At 36.7% G+C, this 14,693-nt stretch overlaps 1 protein-coding gene and 1 long non-coding RNA gene across 4 annotated transcripts; both read left to right on the top strand.

Annotated features, from left to right (window-relative positions):
- Positions 1–2,019: 2,019 nt before the first annotated feature.
- Positions 2,020–12,863, top strand: LOC149099020 (uncharacterized). 3 transcript variants are annotated; one of them, XR_016203647.1, is made up of 5 exons: positions 2,020–2,826; positions 9,693–10,005; positions 10,451–10,591; positions 11,227–11,299; positions 11,623–12,863. It is a non-coding gene; the product is annotated as an uncharacterized LOC149099020 (long non-coding RNA). The 3 variants fall into 3 exon arrangements; XR_016203646.1 differs by having other exon boundaries at positions 2,024–2,826; positions 9,884–10,005; XR_016203645.1 differs by lacking the exon at positions 2,020–2,826 and having other exon boundaries at positions 7,106–10,005.
- LOC149099021 (uncharacterized) lies at positions 3,910–6,898 on the top strand. Its single transcript, XM_089277548.1, has one exon. It carries the CDS (start codon positions 4,064–4,066, stop codon positions 4,934–4,936), a length of 873 nt encoding a protein of 290 aa, XP_089133674.1. The 5' UTR covers positions 3,910–4,063; the 3' UTR covers positions 4,937–6,898.
- Positions 12,864–14,693: the final 1,830 nt, after the last annotated feature.

Raw genomic sequence — 14,693 nt, 5'->3', positions numbered from 1 at the left:
TTCAGTCATTTACTATTGGTTATTTCGAACTCCAGCTATTTCAAACAATTTTTCGTTTCCCCTGTGATTTCGAGAGAGCGGGGTTCAACTGTATTACTACTTTTTAACTGAATTAAAAAAAAAAAATAGTTGAAGAAAAGCAAGATCGCCAAGCGAAATTGCTGTTCGTTAGATATATCTTCTTAGCCAAGTGCGAAGGCCGTACTAAGACGAGGAGTGGAAATTCTGTAGAAAAAAGACCGAAGGCCGATGTTCTCCCAGTACGGTCCCTAGCAGCCTTGGTATATAAGAAATGTTTTACATGAGTGAAAAAGTTAGAAAAAAGGCCATTAGAAAAAATGCCATGACTCACGGACTGTTTATTAATGTGTTTAGTTTTCTGCATGTAAAGGTGAATTCTAGGAAAATCTGTGAAGAAATATCTTTACCTTTTTTCAGAAAAATGTTACCGTCAGCAGTTTTCTTCGAGATTCAAGGCTAATTATCTCGGAAAAATTAATGGCTACCCCCAGTTTTCTTTGTGGATTCTAATAACCCTTGCTAAGATTTACTTTTTCCATGTTTTCCTAATCTGGAGGAAATGCGTTTGTATTTAGTAGGCACCGTTCGTTATAAGCCTGAGACAACCCACAGCCGCTAATGTCGTTCAGTTCTGTGATGGAGCACAGCTGCATGTCTGCACAAGACTAGTTTTCAACTTTATGTAGGGCGCTTTAAAATACTCGCATATATCAAGCGAAGCACTGATGTTGACGCTTAGCTTTTTAAAGACATTATAGGTGCGTTAAGGCACACAAGTTGAATGAGTCATAAGCAATTGGATGAGTTAACTGACATTTGTCAAAAATATCTGCAGCTTGATTCTCAGCGGCTGTTGTGTCTTCTTGGAGGACCTTCTCCTGTCTGTTTCTGAGCTTTGAAGCCATTCTGGAGAAGGAGAATTGAACGTGGGGAGGATTCAGGAACAGCCTAAGGTGAACCGCCTAATTCTGGCCTCATCTTTTGAGTGCCTCATTTTTCTGTGCTACAGTAACTGCTTCGACTTAATGGCAGTCTCCTGACCCGAGAAAAAAACTATTCTTCAAGGTAGTTTTTTCGGTTTTCATTGAAATGAGTGGCCTTTTTCGTCACTTTCAGGGCCCAGCCTTTAGGTTTAATTTCTTCAGCAGGGACTGGAAGAGTAGAATTTGCTAGGACAGGGTGAACACCACGATTATCGCTATAGCATATTTTGGCCTTGTTAAAGAGGTTTTCTCTTTTAGGAACAAGTCAACATAAACCGCACTGTAAATTGTTCTTCAGTAATTTTCTGAGCATTTCCTTATATGATGCAAAAGTGGAACGGCTTATAAAAAGGAGTTTCAATAAAACGATGCTTACCGTTACTTCCTGCGAATTATTCGTCAGTCTGTTGCCTTTCCAAAAAATTTGATGGCACTTCCGGCAGCAAAAGACTCAAGTGTCTCGCTTTATGTGATCTAAACATGCTCTTCCACATTAATTTTTTCCCTAAATTTCGTGTATCCTATTAATTTTTTACCTAAATATCCAGTATCCTAAAAACACCTAATAGGGCCTCAGTAATGAACTGATACACCTGATCAAGAACCTGATACTGTCTATCGTTTTTTATTTTCCTTTTTTTAATACGATGCACCCTGCAAAAAATAACCTAGAAATTGCCTCAAATTTCCAAGCAGAAGCTCATATTCAAATCATTCTAGGAAAGCCAGTTACTAGTTTAGCCAAAGAAATGCGTAAAATGGCTTTGAAGTCGGTTAAGGTTACATTTTCACTTCCTACCCACCCTACCCCTACCAGTTGGAATGTGCACTTGGCAAATGTAACGCAACCTGTGGAATAATGGCGGGTGCACAACAGATCAAAACAGAACTGAGCTTAAACGAGTTCCTGATAAGAATCCTCGATTAAGAGGAGAATTTTAAAGGCTGCTAACAGACTTCTTGGTCGGTTAGAATCTCAGCAAATTGTTAAACGTCTTGTAAACGGCGACTTATGAGACGAAAGACAAATAATATTGATAGCGGAGCTCCCGCGCGCCGAAGGCGCGCGAGCAGAGCCCCATACCTTAGAAATTTTGGTAAACCCATCAAGCCGAGAAAATTTGGTTATGACGTCACCGTACGAGCGAGCGAGCGAACGCCGTCCGTACAGACTCTGGGGGAGGGGGAGAGGAGCCTCGCGGTAGCGCAAACGGGGCAACCGAGGAATGCCATCTTTTTTTGGCGGGGTTTTTAAAGAAAAGAAAACTCATTTCTATTTGCCATATCAACAAATAACAGCGGAGGTTGATCTAACGTTTTTAAGATGGGGTTGCACTGAAGCATAAAACAGAAACGGAATGCAAGAAATTACAGGCAAAGAAGTAGCAAAGAAGTAGCGAAGAAGATCGTGAAAGAGAGCGGGCCAGCGCTGGGGAAGGAGGTGAAACAGTACTGAACACTGCCGTTAATTATAGCGAGTCAAGGACTAGAGAAAGGGGATGAAATAATACGGAACAATGCCGTGAAGCAAAGGTAACGAGGACTATAGAAAGGAGACGAAATACCCGACGACTGTAGAACCACTCAATTAATTCGTGCGTCGAGATGCTGTGCAGCCGAGCAAGAAAAGTCACATGATTAAAATCAGGTGACGAACTAGAGAACTGTGTGTTTAGTGTAAAACAGAAAACACAGCGGAAAAAAGTGGTTGATTCGTTGATCTATCGAAAAGATTAGATCAGTTCCGTTCAGTCTTCACAACTTTTGCAGCAAGTTTCTGCCTGGAAGATTTGCACTGGCCGAAGTGAATTGCCAACTTGAGGTAAGCGACGTTTGTTGTGGCGTTTGCTATGGAAATTATGAAGTTGCCTCGGCGAGATAAGCTTATTTTCAGTAGGAATCCTTTTTTAAAGTCTTCCTTATTTGAAGCCATGCTGTGAGGCATTTTGTAAATTACATAGGTTTAATTTCGCTCATAACAATAACACTTGAGTGGTTTTGTGGATCGAGGTTGTAAGTTGCATATTGTAAACAAATAAAGTTTTGTCTCGAGTTTCGTCGTCACGTTTAAAAAAAAAAATCTGTATTTGTAAACACTACCGGGCGAGTTTTGAAGTTTTCTCTGTGTTAATTGGCACAACCGCTTCCTAGACTACAAAAATTTCTTAAACCAAGATAGGTCAACAAACCATTTTAAGCCGAAGCGAACAGGATTTGCTAAATTTACTTTTGACGTACCTATGTGAATATTTACATCTTGTGATTACAAAGTATTTCCTCGTTTTGTTAGTTCAATTTATTCGGTTTGACGAAATGCTTGGGAGGAATTTCCAGGTTAATTTGGTTGAAGACTGGTAAAGCTACCGCCGATAAAATGACTGCAAAGCTAAATTAAGCCGTCGGCAAAAATACACACTGTGATATTCAAATCTATGCTTAAGCGTGAATAATTGTTAAACTTTAACACTGCAAGCTTAAACGAATTTTCTTCATCCTTTCTTTCATTCAATCATCCTTCATTGAGAAGGGATTTGCTGTTTGATACTCAGCTGTAATGATATGCATATTGTGTTTATAATGTAGATTTCCTCGTTTTATTTTGTTGTTGTCCAGTTAGTTCGGTTTGGTGAAATGCTTGTAGTCGAAATGTCGAGTAGACGATTATGCATGTAAACCCTGTCGGCAGGTAAAGCTCTACTTCGATTTTGATTTGCTATTTCATTTTATTAGTGCCACTGTTTTTGGTTGGGGGTACATGGCCCCTATTTTCCTAATGAGATGTTATTCCTTAGTGTGGTATTTACTAAATTAGTACTATCTCACTGTTATGGAATATTTACACTTATGGAAATATTCCATAACAGTGAGATAGTACTAATTTAAAAAAAATGCTAAGAGCTGTGCTCGGTAACTTGAACAGTGAAGGGAGAGCGTGCGTGAGCCCGTCATGGTTGGACGTGGTTTCTGAGCGGAGCTTAAGTTTCCTTCTTTTATAATATTTCCTTGGTATTTTCGACCTTAATCACATCTTGGAGTGATGCTATGTAGTGCCAATTTCAATGAAGAAGACTAGTGGGAAACATAAAAGAGGAGAAAGAGGTTCATTGGAAGAAGCAGATAACGTTTCGAAACGATGCAATATGGCGGATAGTGTCGGCGAAGTACCAACTGCTGCAGCCACTCAGCCCGAACCAAACCTAATTGACATCAAGGAGATGCTAGTTGAAATACAAACTACAGTTGCAACGATACTCAGGGAAAACCAAGAACTGAAGCAAGAAATTCTAGAGCTGAAATCCGCCCTAAATGCCAACCAAAGGGAAACGGAGAAGCTTAAAACGAAACTTACCAAAGCCGAGAAAGCAAATGACACGTTGAGGAACGAGCTTAACCACACAAGAATGAAACTAAAAGATCATATTGAAGAAATGAATAACTTAGAAGAAAAATATGACGACCTGGAGCAATATTCTCGTAAGAATTCGTTGGAAATTTTGGGCGTACCTGAAGGCGCGTACACATCAACCGATGAAGTTGTTATCCGTATTGGAGAAGCCATAAACGTCGATATCAAACCGGAAGATATAGAAATATCACACAAACTGAAAAGAAAAACCACTAAAGCCGTAATTGTCAAATTCGTGAGCCACAAAGTAAAATCTCTTCTCTACAAAGCGAGAACCAAGCTTAAAAACGTGAAAACCTCTGACGTATTTCCAAGCTATGCTTTCGCGTCTCGAGAAGACCAGCGTATATTCATCAACGAGAATCTTACGAATTATCGAAGAGAGCTTTTCTGGAAAGCAAACAAGATGAAGAAAGATAACATGATTACCAGCACTTGGACAATGGATGGAAAAATATTCGTAAAGACATCGCCGAGCGGAGCACCGGTAAGGATTTATTGCGTAGAGGACTTAGACGATCTCTAAACTGTGTTAATATCAAAGGACTGCTAAATAAAAGAAGGGACTACGGACTGGATTGCTAAGCGAAGGAACTCCTAAAATAGGTCTGTTTTTTAAATTCATTATTGGTAATTTTTTTGTTTTGTTTTGTTTTGTTTTGGTGCTTACAATCGTTAATACGAGGGGGAATGCGAACCGAATTTTTTATTCCAAAAATCTATCCTTAAATGCATAAATTACACCTACACAAATGTTCGGTAATTTCATTGAATGTGAGAGGTCTCAGAGATACGGTTAAGAGAAGGAGCATTTTTACGTATTTGAAAGATCAGGAGGCCAATTTTTATTTTCTGCAAGAAACGTTTTCCAAAGTAAGCGACGAAGCCGTTTGGAGAAATGAATGGGGAGGTGAAATTTACTTTTCTCACGGGACTTCTCATAGCAAAGGTGTTTGTATCTTGATTAATCGAACGGTAAAAGAAAAAGTGACCTTCACATCCAGTGACGCGGACGGTAGAATAATCTTAATCAACCTCACTTACAACGGTCTAAAATTGTCATTTTGTAATATATACGCGCCCAACGACCACACACAACAAGTAAGTTTCATTCAAGAACTAAATTGTCTCTTAATTGACAAATCGGAAATTACAACTCTTATAGTAGGAGGTGATTGGAATTGTACGCTATCTAAAAAAGACAAAAAAGGTGGTTCTCCTTGGAGGCCAACAGCATATAGGAATTTGGTAAATATCACCATGGATACCCTTGACCTTGTCGACATACAAAGAACTCGTTATCCGAATGTTAACAAGTTCTCTTACAGGTCTAAAACGTTAGGCGTGAAATCAAGGATAGACTTCTTTTTAATATCCAAGCACTTGACAAAATTTGTTAAAAAAGTGGACATCCAAACCTCAATAGCACCAGATCACAACACGATATTATTATCATTGTCGTGGCCGAACGAGAATCCTCGAGGACCGGGTTTTTGGAAATTCAATAATTCTCTATTAGAGGACAAGGAATACACAACCAAAATTCTAGAATTATATCCTCAGCTTCGCGAAAAATATAATTATGTAAATGACCAACAGCTGTTTTGGGAACTGATTAAAATGGAAATAAGAAGCACAACCATTTCGTTCTCTAAAGGAAAAGCACAGGCGATTCGTAAGCATGAAGTGGAGATCAAACAACAACTTGATGAGCTGGATAAAATAATCTGCAATAGCCAGAACCTTGATAACATTGACGGAATCCTTAAACAATATGATGACCTCAAAAAAGAACTCCAACATCAATATAATAATAAAGGTAAATCTGCAATCTTCAGATCTAAATGCCGCTGGGTAGAAGAGGGCGAAAAAGCCACAAAATACTTTTTTAATTTAGAAAAAAGGAACTATAATAGAAAAACTATCAACGAAATTAAATTGGAAAATGATGAAACAACTACTGATGAAACACAAATTCTATCAATGATCCGAATATATTATAGTAATTTGTATAATTCTCAAACAACAGATGCACAGGATAGCTTTGAAATGTTTACCGAAAGCATGGAAATTCCTAAACTAGATGATGCAGAAAGAGATGCTTTAGACGGTCCTTTGACTTATGGAGAATGTAAAAAATCATTGGAGACTTTTGAAAACGGAAAATCACCAGGTGAGGATGGTTTTACCGTAGAATTTTATAAGCATTTCTTTGATCTTGTAGGAGCAGATCTATTAGCAAGCCTGAATGGAGCATACGAGCATGGGAGGTTATCGGTCTCTCAGCGTAGAGGCATAATTACGCTTTTACCGAAAGACGACGCTGAATTATTGCTTTTACAGAATTGGCGACCAATCACTTTACTTAATGTGGATTATAAAATTGCATCAAAAGCCATCGCAAGGCGAATTGAGCCAATGCTCTCAAAACTCGTACATCCGGACCAAACGGGCTTCATAAAAGGAAAATATATTGGAGAAAATGTAAGATTAATAAGTGATATTATGGAGCAAACTCAGGTGAACAACACTCCAGGTATATTAATATCAGTTGATTTTAAAAAAGCTTTTGACTCACTGGAATGGTCTTGTATTCAAAGTGCTCTCAAAAAATTCAATTTCGGTGATAGCTTAAGAAAATGGATCGAGATCTTCTACATGGACATAGAAAGCGCAGCTTTGAACAACAGTTTTGCAACGGACTGGTTTAAACCCTCTAGAGGAGTTAGACAAGGATGCCCACTCTCGCCATATCTGTTTATCCTGACAGCAGAAATACTATCAAACAAAATAAGACAAAACTCAACCATAAAAGGAATCAGAATTTTTGGCTCAGAGATCAAACTAAGCCAATTTGCAGACGATACCAACTTATTTTGTGCTGATGTGGCTTCTGCTGAACAAGCCCTGAAAACTATGAGTGCTTTTGGGAATTTCTCTGGATTAGTGCTCAACGTAGAGAAAACAAAAGCATTCTGGTTAGGGAAATGGTTGAATAATAGAACCAAACCACTAGGGATGAAATGGATGAATACTCCCACAAAATTACTAGGAATCTATATTTCCTATGACGAAAAAGGCAATAACCAGATGAACTTTAATTTGAAAGTACAAAAACTGCAGACAAATTTAGACATTTGGAAATCGAGAGGATTAACACTTTATGGAAAAGTACTGATAATTAAATCTTTGGGGTTATCTAACTTAATATACTCAATTTCAAATGTTAACGTCCCTAAGGAAATAGTGCCAATGGTAAAAGATAAAATGTTTCGTTTCCTTTGGAAAAATAAGAAGGACAAAATAAAACGGACTAGTATGTACCAAGACCTTTCCTCGGGAGGCTTACGGATGGTTGACATCGAACTTACGATAAAATCGCTCAGACTTGCATGGATCAAAAGACTTCTCTTTAGAGATAACTGCAATTGGAAAGTAGTACCGGACTATTTTTTTAACAAACACGGAGGTCTCAATTTCCTGCTTCGATGTAACTACGATGTCAAATATTTAAGGCACATTCCAACATTCTACAGAGACATACTTATTGCATTTGATGAAATCAAGACTCTGTACAATTATGATCAAGGAACCGAAACCATTCTCTTTAATAACAAAGAAATCTTAGTTGATGGAAAACCGCTATTTATAAGGGAATGGTTTGTCAAGGGTATCCACACGATCCAACAGCTTTTTAATGAAAACGGTCAATACCTAACTTTTCAAGAATTTCATGCTAAATATCATTGTAACACAAATTTTCTCCAGTTCTATCAAATCTTGAGTGCAATTCCTGTGAGCTTGAAGAACAGAGCGCGAGTCCTAGGGCAAAACTCGATCTTTAATTATAGAGAAAACTGGAAATCTTTTTTACTGAACGAAACTAATCAAATCAATTTTGAAACGTATAAGGCAAGAGACTATTACCGCCTACTTCTTGTTAAGAAACACCAATCACCTCATACTGGCCCGGAAAGATGGAAAAGAGATATTTCAATAGACACAGAGAATTGGACAGATGTCTTTAAAATGGCTTCAAAAACATGCAAAGAAAATAAGTTGAAAGAATTTCAATTCAAACTTATCCATAGAATTGTCATTACAAAGAAAGAACTCTTCAGATATGGGATAAATACAGACAGTGACTGCATCTACTGTGGTGAGCCAGACTCCATAAATCACACCTTTATCGACTGCGAATTTACAAAAGCCTTCACATGCAAAGTCATCAATTGGTTTAACACTCAGAATGGTTCAAACTTTAAGCCAGATACAAAAGAAACGCTTTTCGCCACCTTTAAACACCCAACATATATGGAGCTAGTGAGAAAATTCAATTACACCCTCCTTTTTATGAATTTCTATGTGTATATAAGTAAACTAAACAACAGTTCACTTGTACTACCCGAATTTATTGCTAGAATCAACTATAAATACAAAGTTGAAAATTTGTAAATTAACACCGAAAAAGTACTCGTAACGTAACAATGCTCGTCACAAACTTTATAGACTAAGTTACTTTTAATTGTATTAAATCAAGATTAGAAATCGTTCCTCCTCCCCCTTCCCCGCGCTACGAGTTGTTTGTTTGCTTTTTTGCTTATTTTGTAATTTTAAGTTTTCCTTTCCTTTTATTGTTTTTTTTTTCTTTCTCTTTTTATTTCTGTTTCTTGCTTTTTTATCCTGTTTAATTTAATTGTAGCTAATGTGTGCTGTCAGAATTAATTAATTATTTTATGTTATTCGTTTTCCTAATGTAAGTAACACCTGATGTAAATAAGTAATGTACATTGTAGTATCGGAGTAGCCATGCCAGAGTACTTTGTTATTGTAATTTTTTGTAATTTGTGATACGTGTAATTTGTTAAGACGTGTTACTTTAAATAATAATAATAGTAATAATAATAATAAAAAAAAAAAAAAAAAAAAAAAAAAAAACTTGAACAGTGAAAATGACATTTACATACGTAGAAAAAATTTAGGGCATAGAAGTCCTTGCCCTGACCATTTCTCGGTAATAAAAATAACTTTTACTTATGTACATTCAAAATTTAGTTGGTGAGAGTGCATTCCTCGCTCCATTATCTCTCTCTCTCTGCTCTCTTTTTCACACTAATTTTTTGATTGACTAACTTATTAACCGAATGTCACTGACTGTTTTCTTTGTTGTGCTTTACTTTTTTGCTCGTCGAAGAAAGTTAACGTTAAAATCTGACATTTGAATGCCTCCTTTGCTAAAGTTAGTCACCATTTAATTGTTATCACTCCCTGTGAATTCATAGAGAATTACCACCTAATGTGGAAGTCCTGTCTTCAAGTGTGGGAAAATGACACCGCAAAAAGTTACAAAAAAAGTTACAATGAAAGTAAAAAGAATTGTGAATGTCGATCATGACTTGGTGTACATTGTACATCATGTAAAGGTATGTGGTGAGTGCCAAAGGCATAACATTTCATGCATTTGCCTTTTCAGGACAAATTATATAACAGTGACATTTTAAAAGATGTGATCAGAAAAATAATGAGTATTGTCCAGGCAGTACCAGTTTATGGACGGCATATGCAGACAGTAAGAGGTGCTGTAAGCATTACCAGGTAATTAAGTTAGTTTTATGCTTATGACTTCTTGTACTTGGATTTTGTGTCATTTTGTCACAAGAATAGGTAATGAAAGATGCATTAGATGATGCAATTTATTTTCAAAGGCAAACTTAAAAGTCTGCCTATGGTGGATACCGGTTGTGTGTAAAGTGTATGTAAAGCAAACACACTGTTAAAGATGTACGTGCATGTTAATATTGAATAATCTGAAATTTCAGCGAGTTTGAAAATATATTATATCTATGACAGTTCTGAGGTGAGGGCTGTTACATGTACATGTAAATGGCTCATGCTCAATTTTTCACTTGTTGTGATTTAGCTGCCAATATGTTCTGTAAATTAATTTTAATAGTCATCTGTTGGTGTGCAACGATATACACCAATATATAACCAAATATTGTACAGTGTAAATTAATTAACCAAATTATGCTGTTTTCAGTTGACCAACGCTACTACATGTACATTGTAATGTGATGTTGAAGCGCACAAGTTTACAAACATGCCCAGTGTCAACTTGTCAAATGTATGAACTGGCCAGCCAGTCTAGATTACAAAACTTTCTGAAAGTTGGCCTTACCAGGTAAGATATTTCTTAAAGCATATTTTGTAATTAATGATTTCTCAGACATTGCGTGTGAATATCTTCTGTCTGATTTTAGCAGGAGGAGATGCCATACAAAAATGAAGATAGCTAACTGTCTTTGGGGATCAAGTTAGAAAACAAAAGTTTTTAACTTTTTACATGTGTATACTACTTTGGTATTTTTGTGAGATTTCATTTGGTAGAATTTTGGGGACTGAATATATTGTAGCCACTACATTTCAGTCTGATTTTCAGTTATATGTACAACCAAACAGCTTGGATGGCCCTTTGATTGGGACTACATGCACATTGTTGTACTGCAATGTTCCAGTTTCTTGTTTAAAGCAAATTGCATGTGCGCTCAAAAGCAAGTCGCCAAGTTCATAACAGTTATATATGTTTGCTTTGCATCTCAGGACAGAGCCTGCCACTGTGAAAGTTTTGGTGCCATCCCCCTAGCATTTGATTCACTACCGTAGACACGCAGTAAACGACTAGCAATGAAGGACACTGTATATCAAGGAAAGGAATGTCATCTGTTGGTTATAAATTATAATTGATATGTCTTTGTATGTTCAGTGGTGTTCAAGTAGCAGCGATTTACAGTATGATTACATCCCTGTTCCTGTCAGTCAATATACGAACAGTGTACACATGGGCAACCTGGATTAAAACAGCAAAGATTTTCAAAGCAACCATGGCCAGGTGAGATATTTCTAAAGAAATATAAATTGAAGGTCCTTATGATTGCTTATAGGGATTGATTTTTATTGTAAACAATATCTTACTGAGTGTATTTTTCTTGTGTACTAATTGTTATAGAACACAGAGACCGCTGTCATAACAGAGATATTAATGTGTGAAAAGTTCCATTAAAAAATGCACTGGGAGCAAATTAAATCATCATAGATGCAGCTTCTGAGAGATCCCCAATATTAATGGAATATACATTGTACATACATGTAAAAGAGTTCAATAATTTATTACTTAAGATTGTAATGCTTTGTTTGGTTTCTCTATATTCACAGACAACTTGATGCCATAATAATTTCTGCACAAAGTTCATTGAACAAACTGACTTGGAAGTTGAGTTCTGCAACCCATACTGTGTGTAGTAATATCATACAGCTGTAGCTGCAACATTGTGACAGATAAACTGTATTACATTATTAAGAAACACCTATGATACATGTATTAACTAATTATTTAAAGTGTCTGTTAAATTAATCAGTTTTTCTTGGAGACAATTTACTCATCATGTCATGGTTTATTCAAATAATTGCTTTTTTGGCTTAAAAATGATATTTATTGTGCTTGGTTTATGTTGCTCCTAAATCAGTTTTGTGATAACTGGCATTGGGCATGGCATAAATTAATATTTTGCCAACACGAAATGGAGAACTGGGTCTTAAGCAAAGTTGCAGGATTAGTATTTTTGTAGAAAGAAAGAGTTGAGAAATTTGTGACATTCTACTGACAGCCTTGCCATTCGCAACGTCCAATAAGGTTAATTTGTTCCCTAGTGTTGTGCAAATAGTGTTCTCTAATTTATAAATTATTTCAATCAGTTGTTTAAATGATTGCCTTATAACCCCATCTCCAGCTTTGGTGCATGCAGGATATTGATGTATTGTTTATCCATTTTGCTATAAATTATCTTTAATTGATATGTCGATCTAAACATATCTTTGATATGCTGGCTTTTTCTGACAAATGTACCTATGCCTCATAATCTTTGAGTGCGTTTGGTTGTGTAGTGCAGACAAAATACACGTACATAATATAACTTACTTATAGCTTACATGTACTTATAATTCTTGGTATAATTTAATCATTATGAGCAAAATTAATTAATGGAACCCAATAACAGCTCCTGTAGTTCACAATCTCAGTCGAGAAAAAGAACAAATCACATTGGAATTGAATAGTAAAATTATTATCAGAAGCCTATGCAAGTATTCATGATCAGCAACAAAATATCATATTTATCGTTCATGCCAGAGTGATTTTGCTTATACTTATACTTTAAGAGATGGTGCAAACCCTTTTAGCAGGAGGAGATGCCATACAAAAATGAAGATAGCTAACTGTCTTTGGGGATCAAGTTAGAAAACAAAACTTTTTAACTTTTTACATGTGTATACTACTTTGGTATTTTTGTGAGATTTCATTTGGTAGAAATTTGGGGACTGAATATATTGTAGCCACTACATTTCAGTCATACCCCACAACAACAAAAAATGTGTAAATAAACTTCTTTTGTGCAGGAGTCCCAATTGTTAACTAAGAAAGAATATAATGATTAATAACAATGTCATGTCTTTCTCAATAAGAAAGAACAGGAAATGTCACCAAAAAGCACAGAAGACAGTTCTGTTATGTGATCAACATTATTGGTGGCTCCCCTGAAATGCTTGAAATCATGGCTCTGTTTTCATCATTACACCATCTTACACCTCGATCTGCTGATGTGATCCTAGTTCGGGCTGCAAGTATAAAATCGCTCCCAGTTTACTTCACATACATGTACATGTTGGATTATTTTCATCAGTAACAACATTCCAAAAAATAACTGACGAGCTCCGCCTTTAGGCTTGGCTAAATCTATATATTAGATGTTATGACGCGCGCTTCGGAGAGTTGAAATCTGCTTAACCGTTTTAACGTCTCAGAGTGATTTCGTACGCTAATCACCGAAAATGTGGCAGACACCTACTGATGATATAACATGAGGTATCGTGGAACATCCAGTTGTCGACATATCGCGAGGTAAGTGAAATATATCATCATTTTCTCTGCGCATCGTTATTTTCACGTTATTATGCTAATTGGGACGGTGGTCTTTGTTGACAAAAGCACAGCTTAAACTTCTTCTTCTAACATTTTACAGTTTTAAGTGCCCCAAAATTTTATTAAATGTTTTTACAGGTGAGACATTGCTCTTTAAGTGGAGGGTAGTTTTGAGATCTCAAATGATGTACCTTTGGCGATATTTTCCTTTAAATTTCGCCTGTTTATGGCTCTTCATGAGTAGTCCGAAAGGGAAGAAATTTAAAATTCTGTAAAAAAAAAAACAGATGATGATCAAATTGCCAAAACAGCCTCTCAACGTAACAAGAAACATTTGCTTGTAACGAATAAGGGGTTTTTACCCGGATTTATATCGTTTTCTTTGTATGGCAAATTGTTAAACATGTGCCCTTAAATGGCCGCTGAAAGCCCTCTCGGAGGGGCAAAGCCAAGATGGAGGCCCCAGCGCTAAAATACGAATCAAGTTGAACTGAAATATATATGTTTGTGAATCACTTATCTAGACCATTCATCTGAGTACGTTTGAGGAATTTGATTTTTTCTGGTCCAAATGACCATAGTTGATATTTACAGAGGGCGCCTCTTAACAATTAGATTATGAGCTCAAGATTTCTATTGCTCCCTCGTCAACTATTACGGATAGAAATCGAGAGCGGATAATCTAATTGTTGTAGTATAAATCTACCAGTCGTTCAAAACTTAAACTAAATCCTCTTCACAGACACTTTGAAAACGCCAAGAAGCGGCTCCCACCGCACACTGCTACGCTACTCACTGTCTACAGCAGAATAGATAATGAATAGTGCAGCCAATCAGAGAACGGCATTCGTGAGAACGCTGGTAGATTTATACTATATATATATATATATATATATATATATATATATATATCCGCGCGCACCTATGATATGGGACAATTTTACTATTTTTAGAACAAATTGCGCCATCCTGACGTCATATATCCGCGCGGATCCAAGCACATGTCGTGGGTTCTCGCGTGGATGTTGTTATGTTGCGTGATCAAGAGGTGAGAGTTGCGAGATTCTCTTGCGGATATTTCACAGCGATGGTAGGGAATAAGGCAAGGAATAGGAAGGGCGCTTATACGTAGTTTTATGCTCTGAGCTAATGGGATAGGTGAGTTTTTCAGAGTCGAAAACAAGACTTTAATTCTTGCCAAATCGTTTTTCGCAACGTGATCGTACCGTTACCTAAATCCCAAATGCGTCATCCAGCGCGCGCTACCGCTCCCCTCCCTGTCCCACACATGCTTTTTTGACACAACAAA

Source organism: Orbicella faveolata, unplaced genomic scaffold (assembly GCF_042242905.1).
Source record: "Orbicella faveolata isolate gen_17 unplaced genomic scaffold, um_ofav_v1 contig_46, whole genome shotgun sequence".
In the NCBI taxonomy this organism is placed as follows: domain Eukaryota; kingdom Metazoa; phylum Cnidaria; class Anthozoa; order Scleractinia; family Merulinidae; genus Orbicella; species Orbicella faveolata.
The sequence above is the reverse complement of the archived record's forward strand: the minus strand, read 5'-3'. Positions and strand labels throughout refer to the sequence as shown.

Excerpts from the sequence above, each read along its gene's own strand:
- LOC149099021 (XM_089277548.1), top strand. The coding sequence starts at position 4,064 with ATGAAGAAGACTAGTGGGAAACATAAAAGAGGAGAAAGAGGTTCATTG.